The 12,864-nt window shown below is 34.4% G+C and overlaps 1 protein-coding gene across 1 annotated transcript in view; it reads right to left on the reverse strand.

Moving 5' to 3' along the window:
* Positions 1-841: 841 nt before the first annotated feature.
* LOC145988672 (monocarboxylate transporter 10-like) overlaps positions 842-12,864 on the reverse strand; it is a 629,769-nt gene continuing 617,746 nt past the window's right edge. The window contains exon 6 of the mRNA XM_083123735.1: positions 842-2,387. Within this exon, the coding sequence (XP_082979861.1) occupies positions 1,690-2,387 (698 nt within the window). The 3' untranslated portion in view covers positions 842-1,689. The remainder of the gene's footprint in view (positions 2,388-12,864) is intronic.

Raw genomic sequence — 12,864 nt, forward strand, 5'->3', positions numbered from 1 at the left:
GCTGATTGGTTCTAATTGCATTTGGAAGCCAATTTGGTTCGCTGTACTGTATTAAGAATATTTTTAACCTATGTACCACTTGTAAAAAAGTATTTAAGGTAGTTTGTAGAGAGGCATGTTTTTCTGATTGGAATATGAAAACTGTTCATTCCGTTACAATTACTGCAACATACAGTTGTTATTACTCATTGTAAAAAGTACCTTATAACTTTCAGGGATTGGTATTCTTAATCAATTTATCTTCCTCTTTATTTGTTTCATTTGTTATGTCATATTTTCCCCCTAAGTAACAGTATCAGTAATTTTTCACCACATTTACACATGCCTGCATTGGTGCTTTATTTCTATTTTATGCACCATATTTGCCAGCCTATAAGATCCACTTTTTTCCTTTAAATAATAGGTCTGAAAAACAGGGTGTCTTATAATCAATTTTTATTAGCTTCATTTCTGGAAATATTCTCTGTTCTGAGTTAGACGATTTCTTTCTTGCTTCCTTGTGGTGTGACGAAGATTAAAATGTATTATTTCCTAGTTAAGTCATTTGTTGAAAGTAACCTACATATTATTTTACACTTGAAATACTGTAAGTTAATTATAAATTCAGTGATAAAGCTTTCTCACAAACGTGTACAAAAAATTGAATGCACCTTATATGCCAGCAAATATGGTAATTCATCAAGATAGGGCGGTGTACGTACCAGGTGCAAATTTGTTTAGTGTGATTTCTTACCAATACATGTTTCTGTATAGTTTAATTTCATAAGTAACTTGCTTCCTTCTAGACATATGCACTTATAAACTAAATAAAATAACACCAGAAACTGTGTTATATGATGAATGGAGACCTATCTCAAATTCTGAAGAAAAGAAAAATGTAATACTGAAACATGTTTTACTTTTGTTTTGCTTATAATTATATATATACTAATTACAACCTGTTCAACAAGCATAGTTTTTTCTTTCTTTTATACAATCTTCTCATAACACTTTTAGAGAGCTTTCATTCAAAAATATTATTTTAATAACTCTTATAAAATTCTGTCATAATTTGCTCCAAAAGGCAAGTTGTGTTTAACATATAAATTATTTTAATAGTGTTTAGACATAATACTGGTACAATTTTGCATACATACTATAAAACAACAAAAACATTCATGCAAAGTTATTGCCAGATTCATTATTCATCAATATTATACTGTACAATCACAGTATATTTGTATTTATTTCTAATTATGTACAACATATTTGGCACAAAGTGGAGCTGGTGCACTTTGGTACAAATACTCGAAAATAAAATCTGTTTTGTGGACTTTGGATGTATGCACTACATGACACACATACGTGTACACACACACACACACATGGAAAACTAATCCTCTTTTCTGAGAATGTGTTGTATAATGTTTAACATAGAATCTGCTTTGTAATACTCAACCAAGTATCTAAAAACTGAACATTGTACCAGTACACATTATCTTTGGACTCGCTTTTCACTGCCCTAACAAGTGACAGACAATCTTTGGTTGTGGATGGATAACAAACAGTTTATTTCTTGCAGACATTATTACACTAGAGAATCTCGCTCACAGCTACAGTTTTGGAGTCTGTCCCTATGTATACACAGCACCGAACAGCACTGGAATATAAAGCTTATTTTTACAGCACCAAAGAAATCAAAAGCTATTATCAAACAGATGCTTCATCTATCACCGTAATAACTCTTTTAGGTCCAGACATTAGCCTCCAGTTACTGGAGCGGAAGAGAGGAAGTTCTCTGGTTCCGGCCGTTGAACGACGTCGTTCTGGTGGCACTGGAACATTCTGATCTTGATGCTCACAAACATGTTCGATATCTTGGTGTCCATCCGCTTGACTTGTTTGTGCGACTGAACTATTTTGCCTCGCGAGGGACCAGCGTTGCCCGCGCCTGTCCGTAATTATTGGAATTTCCGCAATGAGATTGTTTTCAAACTCACTAAGCATCAAATAATTCTCCACTTTATTACAAGAGGTGATGCAGTCACCAATATACTCCAGATCATCAAGCAAATTATCTGGAAGGTCCATGTCCGCAATTCCTTCTTCCGAAATGCATGTTAGTTCTGGTTTCTTCAACTCGGCCATGTTGGCGAAGGTGAAGGAACGCTGGTGCAGAAGCGTTGCACCAATTACAGGTTCATCTTCTTGGAAAGATAAGCGACGCTTACTGTCCGGACAGGTCTCGGAAACACAAGTATGTTGTACACCGTTGCTTTGTGTGTGCTTATGCCTTGCCACATTGCGCCGATGTACATCGATTAGGAACAGTGTAATGCTACCCATAAGAACACATGTTGAACTGAAGTAGTACCCAGCTTTGCCACCACATCCAACGTTAATGTAACCTGCAAGAAATAAATAAATAAATTAGCATAATTTTGTACTTTTTGCAATGTTAATGGAATATAAATAGTTCTGGGATACAATAATATAACAAAATATTTGTGGTTGTGTACTTCCTTTTTGTTCAAATTTGAATTTCTTCACCAAGGATTAAATCAAAAATTTAATGTGGCGTTAAACACGCTATCTCTGCCTCATCTCATCTCTCTCTCTCTCTCTCACACGTTTGTTTATGAAACTTTTCTAACAGGCACATTTATAAGTTCATAGTAAGGCAAGTGGCAAATTAAAAGCAAAGGCACTAATTACCAACATTTGAAATTGTGGTAAGTTGCAACTGTACCCTGCAGCTAACTTGCATGACAAGTCTCAAAGCTTAAAAATGAAACTTGCGCAAGGTGGGCCCGAAAACTTACAGCAAGTTGACACCAATCTTGATGGGCAACTAACACAACTGGCAGCAGGGTATGAATTAATAGGGGAGGGGGAAATCCAAATAAACTCCACAGACCGTAGCATCCATAACAGGCACTTTTTTAATCAATATTTCAAATTAGTTCAAAATCTAACCACAAATTACCCATGTATCTACTATTGGATAAAAATAATAACATTAATAAATGCAAACTACTTGTGAAAGTAAAATCTACACCATTCCATTCCTTTATTACATATATATGTACACAGACACAGTATATGAACAATTCTTTGTAATTCTTATGCACATATCAAACTAATTAATATGTTCCCTTAAAAATGCATAAATTTGCTGCAGAAAGAAAATGGTTAAACATGCCAAAAATACAAAAACTACTTGTATAGATGTAGTGTTTCTACTCATTTCCCTTCCTGTTCATTTTATAACGGAATTGCAGTTCATAAATTTCACCTGTACCTTGTAAGTAGGCGTAAAAGAAAATAGTACATAGTTCCAACTCATTAAGCTATATTTCTCATATGTTTACAATTAAGGTATTCATATTTCTAAAGGTGTCCTCAGGCAGACTCGTCATCATTTCCCGTTGAGTCTATGTCACCTTTCAGTTCTCTGAAATAGAAAATAGAGGAAAATATAGATTCATGCCATGAATTCAAGTTTCATTATTTACACTCCAAAATCCCAATTTTTAAATAAAAACACACACAAGAAGATTTCTGGCTATGACTGAATTTGCAATGTAATCCAGTAATAGCAATGGCCACAAAATACGGATATCTGAATTTCAAATTATCCGATATAAGAGTATTCAGATCACTATTTATGTTTTCAGTGCAATAAGTTATTTCTGGTAAGGAAATAATTACCAAATAAAGGATTGGAACACCAAACTGACAATGTTATATTCTAAACTGTATCCGTTTTTTTTTTTTTTTCGGTGGAAACCTTTGTGCATTTATACTGAACTTAGTAATGCAGAGATCTGTTTAGGGAAAAAAACTAAACATTAAAAAGAAATGTGGAGAATCCATGAAACAGATAGATTGGATGCAGCAGAAATGCAATCATGACTATTAAAAAAATATGCAGAGCCAGTAAAACTGTAGTCACAATGCATACATTCGGGTATTATGGATATCTGGATATCAAAATAGCCAAATATTTGAAATCCATATAGAAAATTATCTGATATCCAGATTTAGCCATCCCTAATTATCAATACTTTAAAGCCTTTAACAGTGTTGCAAGAAATCCTAAACTTAAATGCGACAGTTTTCAATGCATTATGAAATGTAACTATGTTTCTTTCTTCTCTTGAGTCCACTTTTAACATGTGTAGACCAGCTGGATTGATTTAAATCATGTTGATTTTTTTAAATCATTGATTTAAGTCACTTTAAAGAAATAATTTATAGAATAATGTACATAAGGATTTTGTAGATATAAGAATCACTTTTTGTGAAAGTACATTAATCTTGTAATCATTTAATGGTGTTTATTAGGCTCTAAGAAAGGAAACAAAATATATGTACTGATGCAGTGAAGCTCATACGAAAGGAAATGTAATATGTAAACTAAAAACACTTAAATTTATCTTGATTTAACCCTTAAACACACATCGTTACCAGCACACTTTCGTGCTAGAGGCTTGTCTATATTGAGTGTGAAGGCAGAAGTCGCTCTAGGAAGCATAAAGCTTGTGTTTGAGATCGTTAGTTTCAGTCAAGGTAACAGCATTGTTGTGAGAGGATGTATTTATTTTGACCTTCGATTTTTTTATTCAAAATGTCATACACTGGAAACTAAATATGTTTTTTATCTCATTGTCTTTCATTATGGAGTTCTGAATGTTTTCAGCATTTAGTAAACACATGTAATTTCAAACTAATGATGTTTTCTGTTCAAGAATTTGCAGCATTTGTTAAATTTTTGCTCATAACGGTGGCGTTACCATATGGTAACGCTATGCAGATGCAGTAGCTGTACAGGCCTTTTCAACAATTACTTCATTTATTCTATTATTATTGCATGCAAACCAAGAAATTTAAGTTGTAAAGCCTCTTGTCGTCTTTTGTATGGTTTCTTTTTTTATATTGCTTATAATTTATATATATAATAAAAATAATAGATGACCATTTTATGGAACATTTTGTGCCTATTCAGTAGCTCAGTTTTGTTGGGTCTGTGATCCTGCATTATGGAAAACATTCCTGCAAGCTATTTATAAGAGGTAAACCTATAAGATTTGGTTACAAAGCCTGCCCAGTGCTTGAAAACATTCCGTGGATGCCTCATTCGTTTTGGCATCTATCAAGGCAAAAGTATAATTAGATTCCACTGCCATTGAAAACAAATTTAGAAAGACTGCAGCCCCTCTTATGCATATTCTAGGTACAAGAATTTGAGAGGCAAAAATTCTCCCAGCTTGGATTTGGATGGAAATCGCTCAAAACTATGTGGCATCATTTCATGCTAAGGCGGCGTGGCGGACCGTTACAACACAAACGAAGATTTTGAAAGATGTGTGGTATGCTGGTGGTCCACCAGTAGTGTTCGCATTGGACATGTCATGTGGTTGGACTTCGTGTTCCATGTTTCATACGTTTCTATGACAAGGGCCTCCCCAATGGCGTAGTAGTAACATATTTGCCTTGTAATCAAAAGATCCCGGGTTCGATACACAGTGGTTCTGATCCCACTTTAAACTCTAGATCCAGTCCCGATTAGCTATTCTGTGCATAACATGGACTTAAAACTTCAATTCAAAGTTTCTATGACAAGTGAATATTCAAGAGTGCTATACAATATGTGGATATAGAGTAATCATTATGTACTAAATAGTTACCTGAGTGCCTTTAGCTCAGAAAAAGTGAGATTAATGTACAATGGATCTATAATATTTGTATTATATTAAAAAAATCAAATTTTGAAAGTAATCTTAAGGTTAATTCAGAAATTTCCAAGTTTTCAAAATTAAATCAATTTGTAGGGGTGAACGCATAGTGTTATCATATGAGAACTTTGAAAAAATGTTGCTACAGAGAGAAACTCTTGATTTGTTTAGATCGGTTGTTTTGTTTTTGTAAATGTCATTCTAAAGAGAATTTTATCCTCAATTTCGGTGCAATGTAGTACTTTTTCAACAACATTTCTGTCAACTGGAGGGTCCATAAAAATATCATAAAATCAGTATTTACATCACAAATTTTTTTTCCATAATAATGAAAATTCATCATTTCCTCACATAGTAACAAATTATATAGTTCAACAGACTGCATTGATAGCATTACAATAGTAACATGATGTAAAATACTTGTTAGTTAATATCTTGAGATGGGTGCAAATAGCCAGTGCTGGTGCACACACTTTAATAAGCAAACAATGGAAAAATGAAACCAAGAGAAGATTTACGATTTCAAGACGAGAAAAGTGAACAAAATAACCAGAGAGACAAACTCGAAACAAATTTGGAGAATATGCGATCATCGGTTTGATACAGTAATGAAACATTCTTAAATACTAAATTGAGAAGTTACAAAATCTTAACAGTTATACAATCTCAGGGCTCCTGTGACTAACATAAATTTAAATGCATAGCAAAATATATTTGCCGTTGACAACATTGACAGTGTGTTTGAGTCTGATTGAAACAACTACATTGGATTTTACGTGACTTCTTAGGTCTCCTGCAACTACTGATTAAGAAAAAATCTGGCTGTCATCGAGACCTGTGGATTCCCATGCAATAAAATTGACTTACCAGGGTGGCCACTCTATGACCATGATAAAATTCAAGTATAATTGCTGGTTTTCAAGGCGAACTTTCCAAAAGTTCAACGCTACAAGATTATGTTTTCTCTATTTCAACCTTGCACATTACTGTCTCTCACCACCCCCTTGCCCCCAGCCCCAAATAAATACAGTATATTAACAATATAAAGAGTTTTTGTGATTCCAATGTATCCAAAAATTCTGATTCAATTCAAGTAAACTGTATACATATTTAAAATATTTAATTTAAGGTGTGGAGTTTACACTTGCCATGATATACATCTATAAATACAAGTTAGAAATGTTACGGGATATACTAATCTACAAAAAATTGTTAATTATATAATAATTTCAAACTCAAATTTACCTAATTAAATTCAAGGTATTTTATTCAAGGCAGTCATTTTATCAGTCTGTCAGATTCTCCTGCAAAAGAAACTAACAAAGTAAGCAAATTGAGAGAATTCTGTTTTATTTTTCATGCAGCTTTCTTTTCCTTCCTCAATTAAAAGAAAAGCTAAACTGTGAAATACTCAGAGCATCTATAGATATGTAAACTCAATTGGAATTGGATTAATAAAAGTTACAATTTTTAACGTCTACAGAGAAAAATTCACGCATAATTCCCGGAGCCAAAAAATCACATATAATTCCCACAATTCAAGGAATTCCTGGTGAGTAGCCATCCTGCTTACACAATGCCTGACACCTATCTTGATGTATGTGTTGCATATTATTTTAAATGAGTTTATTTCGGGTCTCTTGCAGAACTCTGCACACAAATCATCATTCCAAATTTTTCAGCATTTACAAAAGGTCAATGCCCTAATGTGTGTCATTAACAGGTTTACTTTTGACAATAATAGTTGTATGTAGGTTAGGATGAATTAAATTATCTTTCAATGAACTGAAAAAATCTGTCATTCGGCAACAGTTCAGAATGTTGAATGATTTTCTCAAAGATTCTTAGGAGAAAAACGAAGTATTGTAGAACTTTAGAAATTAATGTTACAGTAAAATTGTATGTTGGTCAAAGTAATTACCACTGTTTGGAGATCTGAAAATTGCAATTTATTTGCAAGCATCCACACTTCCCATCAACAAGGCATTTTTCGTTCATGGAAGAAAGAGAAAGTATTGCAAAATAGTAGAAATACATTTGAATCTTTTTGAAAGTAATTAGCACTACTTGCAGTTCAGAGAAGTCCTATTTATCAATGAAAAGAAGATCTAAAGTGTATCTTATGCAAATATCCCCACTTCCCATCAACAAAATATTCCACAGACTACTGCTGACAGGACGCTCAAAAGTGTGTCATGCTTGAGACCAGCACCAACATGATGAGATGTTCAAAGCATTTAGGGAAATTATTATAATGCTAAGAACCCTAAACCTGACCTGCTTAATCTAAAGGCCAGAAGGTTAAACCTGGCATCGCTCCTGCGAAAAACGTCTCTGCCATGGCAAGGCATTGTCGCCACTGATTTCGGCGCAAGCGAGCAAACGTGGCAACAGGCCGAGCTGCGAGCAGTCATTTGGGAGTGCCAGCATAGATCTTTCCACTACCATAACATTCACGCCTATGACAATGTGGCAACAAAAGACTCAGATTCCCCACACGAAGGAAACGGCGACCACGGCAGAGGACAAAGCACGTGCTGCATCCAAGGCTTCTGCTAATTGTTAAAAACACCCACGTGATGACTGGGAAAGTCAGCTTGCATAAGCAAATCTACTGTTTGGTGCCAGGTTAAACTTTTTAGCCTTTAGCATTTAGAGACAGTAATAACCCTAAACCTGATTCGCCTAAATTATGAAACCCCTTCACACCACACATATGTGACCTAGATGGTAGGAATAGTCCACAACCAAGACAACAGTAAACAAATGGCTGGTTGCAAGAGAATAATCATATAAGAACATATGGAAGTGAAAAACCATTCTCAAGCAAACACACAGTAAGTAATTGCTAAAATTCCAAGGTATTTGTTGTCAGTCATAAATAAAAATTAAACAATGAAAAAATGCCTGTGTACCATGATCAAATCAGAATTAAACAATCGGAACTTGGGCCGTCATTTCACTACGAAGTCACTGTATTGTAATAACGAAAACAGAAAACAAAAACACAAAAATCATGGACTTTACAGACCAGTTTTGCAAAAAACTGACAAATTAAAGACCAAAATGGAAATAAATTACTGTCGTTTTTGACCATATGGTTCCAATGAAGTGCATGACATGGAATTGAGATAATTTTGAAAATATTGTTTCCATAGTACATATGGACAATTCTGGATTCGAAATGGTTATACAAATATTAGAAAGCCAAAATGTTTCATGTTGAATTGATGTTTTAAGTCCACTTTATTCACAGTAAGGCTAATCGGAACTGGACCTACAGTTTAAAGTGGAATCCGAACCACTATGTGCCTCCACTGGGTATCAAACCCGGGACCCCTAAGGCAAAGATGACCAAAATGTTTCATGTATCACCAGAAATGAACATCTGAGATGTTAATATGATTACTCATGACCTGTTCATTATAATCGAAATACAGCATATCAAATGTAAGTACATTAATTGTAATACTCACAGAGCAGAAGGTGACTAATTTCAATTCCAATGGAAGATGGAAGACCATCTCTCAGGCCTTTTTCTTGAGTTTCTAGTCAAATTAAAATGTTGTGTCAAGCAGTCATCCATTGAGAATCTCTTCATATTAATTATGAGGGTAGTGCATAACAATACTGTAACCTGTAAAATATCCAAGAATTTGTTAGTACATATTAAATATGATGAGGTACAGTTACTCTTATATTTCCAAACAGTGAGAGTTCAAAGAAAAACCTTCTTGGCAAGGCTACCATTTTGTAATCAAGGAGTCCGGGGTTAGATTCCCGACGGAAGTACATTGCTGGGTGGTTCACATTAATCTTTAAACTGTACAGGGTAATTCAAAATGAATGGTGCAACTTTACAGTTATTATGACGTTACTGTTTATGACAGACAAGACATCACCATGAAGAAAAACTGTGGACGTTTTACTCGCATGACTCACATTACAAAGATTCAACATGGGAACCACGTGTAATGCAGTAAACATCCAAATGATAATCAACTACATGCTCGTGTAATGCGGTAAACATCCAAATGATAAGCAAGTACATGCTATGCACAAGATAGCAAGTTATTGTCCATGGTTTCGAAGACACTAACAATTCATAGTTGTAACTTTGGCAAATCTTTCGGAAGGGTGAAACATGTGCATTTCTATGCATTTCTACCAAAACACATGTGGAATTGTCTTTGCACCATTGTGAGTGAATCAGTTCTTGATAGCTCTAACACACAATACACCTTCTACTTACTGGTCACTAGCCATTTTGCAACACTGGCGATCCTGGTGGAACAACGGCAAAGCAGCATGAGCCCACTTAGTGAGAAGAAAACTTCCAGAGTTTATCTTTATATTGAGGCCTTGTCCGATTTTCTATCATAAATAGTAACGTCATAATTAGCGTTACCAGACGTCCAGTTTTTCCCGGACATGTCCTACATTTTAGCTTCGGCGTCCGGGAGGAATTTGAAAAATATCATAAATGTCCCACATTTTGGGAGTCACATTATATTAATAAGGAAAATACGTGTTTTAGTTGAACAAAGAAGTTATGGAAGTTACAAGTCTATGGACTGAGCTCCCAAACTCAAGGGTGAAATTTATTTTGATTCAGTCATTGCCAAAAAAGAAAAGAAAAGTTGTCCTGCTCGAGAACAAACGGGAAATCGGAAGCCATTAATGAACAGAGTTTAACTGTTCATTCTAACATAATTATATTTTGACTAAACCAGAAATTTTGAGAAAAATTGACTTCTCTGAGAAGTACCAGTTAGAACATGTAGTGAGATGCATTGTTTAGTATGATCACAAGTTTTGAAATTTTGCATTTAAAATTTAATTAAGAATTCATGTTTTTAAACTGAAAAGAAAGTATCATTTTTAAATTACTTTCTAACGTGTTCTATAGAAATAAGTATTATTTAGTGCGAATGTTTTGTGTCCTACATTTTCGGATAGCATGTCCTACATTTCCCTTGTAGCAATCTGTCATAATAACTGTGTAAAGTTGCACCAATCATTTTGAATTACCCTGTATGCCCAGTTCCTACTAGCCTAAATGAGGATAAAGAGCCATATAAAAACAACATGTCTTTATCAAGAAGAAAATATAAATTAAAAATCAACACTTTCGGAATGAAATCAGGGTGGTGATAGAGCTGTAATAATTCCTAGTTGATAGAGAAGCAATGAATCTTTAACTGTAGTCGACACCATGGTTAAAAAATCATTGCTCCACTATTAGCTGGAGAATTATTACATATATCATTATCAACTGTGATAGGTACTGCAAAGAATTCGGTAAAAATCTGATATACCCCGGACACCTATAACTTGTTCGTTTTGTCAATTTTTGACATTTGTACTTACCTATCTGCTTTGCGGAACATTATTTAAGGTGTATTCAAGTTTTTTTGATCAAAGTAATTGCAATTTTTCACATAATTTTAACTATGTTTGCCTAACCTAACCGAAACTAACCTAATCACACGTCAATGGTTCGTGGGTCGGAGAATTAATTTTCAACAAAGAACATGAATTTCCGCTATGAAACATTCCCACATTGCACAAAACACCTTCCAGATGTTAGACAATGCTCCCGGAACTTATTACCGTAAGTAGTTTCTTCTGTAAAAATGAAGAAATCTGTCCGGGGAATAGGTATCAAATTAGTACCAAGAATTCTACTAAACAGTACAACATAAAATAATGACAACTACTTTTATACGTAGTTTGCTGCAATCACAGACTTTTTGAAATTATGATATCCACCAAACAAAAGAAACATTTACCGACTATCCTTCTCCATTGTTTGCAGTTTAGCAAAAAAAATCTTGATATATTTCCATGAAACGTTTCTCTTACATCACATAGAATTTGCTTTGAAATGCTGAAACCACAAGTAGCAGATGTTATTGTTCCCAAAATATGACCTACTTGAAATTCCCATGTCTCAGGGTACTTACACTGTGTTTTCCCATAACTACTGCATTCAATTGAATTAAACAGTTTTTATTCTTTGACGTGGTAGATCATGTATGCACCCCCCCCCCCCCCCCACACACACAAAAAAGGTACTAGTTTCCTATGGGGGTGACACCTATAAATCATTTATTTCACACTTTTTTACATTGCTAACGTACTATTTTGGAATGCGGAACATTTCCTAAGGTGAAATAATGCATTTCTAACTAAGATAATGTCTATTTCTTATATTTATGAGTACTTACTGTTATTTGTTATTTCGATTCTGCAACACACATTGTGGCGATAGTGTATTGGTTCACCACGCGTTGTGCAAGTTTTTTGTCGATTTATGCAGTGTTGCAACCTTGTTCACTGGAAAATACCTACTTTCGTGCCCGGATTTGATGCTAATACCTCGCAAACCATTGACGTTAGCCCAAAAAACAATTTTCCGTAAGGTTAGGTTAGGCAAGCATAGTTAAAAAGAAAATAAAAAAAATTAAAATACTAACGTCATGTTCTAGTGAAAACACGGCGAGTTTGAAACACTGATTATGGGGTTTACATCATCTAACACACGGAACATTGTGCTCTCGTGCAGAAAGCAAATGGCAGCAGCAGAAATAGCATGTCGGACAGAGATTTTCGCAGCAAACAATATGTATTCGCATTAAGATGGATTAAAACTACATTCACGAACTTACACATCGCTACAGTAAATGATTTCCGTAAGTACTTTCTCCTGTAAATTTGAAGAAATCCGTCACCCCCCATAGTAAACTGTTACAAAAAAAAAAAAACCACTTAGAACTACTCACAGCATTGAACCTGCCCTGTCTACATTAACAAACCTACTCAAGCATTGCTGAGAACATTAAACATAACTGAAAGGATAACATCTAAAAAAAATACCACTGTACAGAAATAACGTCTTGAAAATCTATGAATGTTTCAACTTCAAAAATACTGGAACAACCTAGCAACTTCATGTTTTAATCTGCATGTTATTTCACCACTAGGAGGCTACATGATAAACAGTTGCACATAAAACAACCCAATTTGGGGCAAACGAAAAATAAAAGATGTTTATTAATCATGACTTTTTTTAAACTTTCTCATTACAGAGGGTCATCAAAACCTACACACAAGGATATTCCTGAAAATAAAAGCACATGAGAGT

The sequence above is a fragment of the Lepisma saccharinum genome, chromosome 6 (assembly GCF_977018435.1).
Source record: "Lepisma saccharinum chromosome 6, izLepSacc3.1, whole genome shotgun sequence".
In the NCBI taxonomy this organism is placed as follows: domain Eukaryota; kingdom Metazoa; phylum Arthropoda; class Insecta; order Zygentoma; family Lepismatidae; genus Lepisma; species Lepisma saccharinum.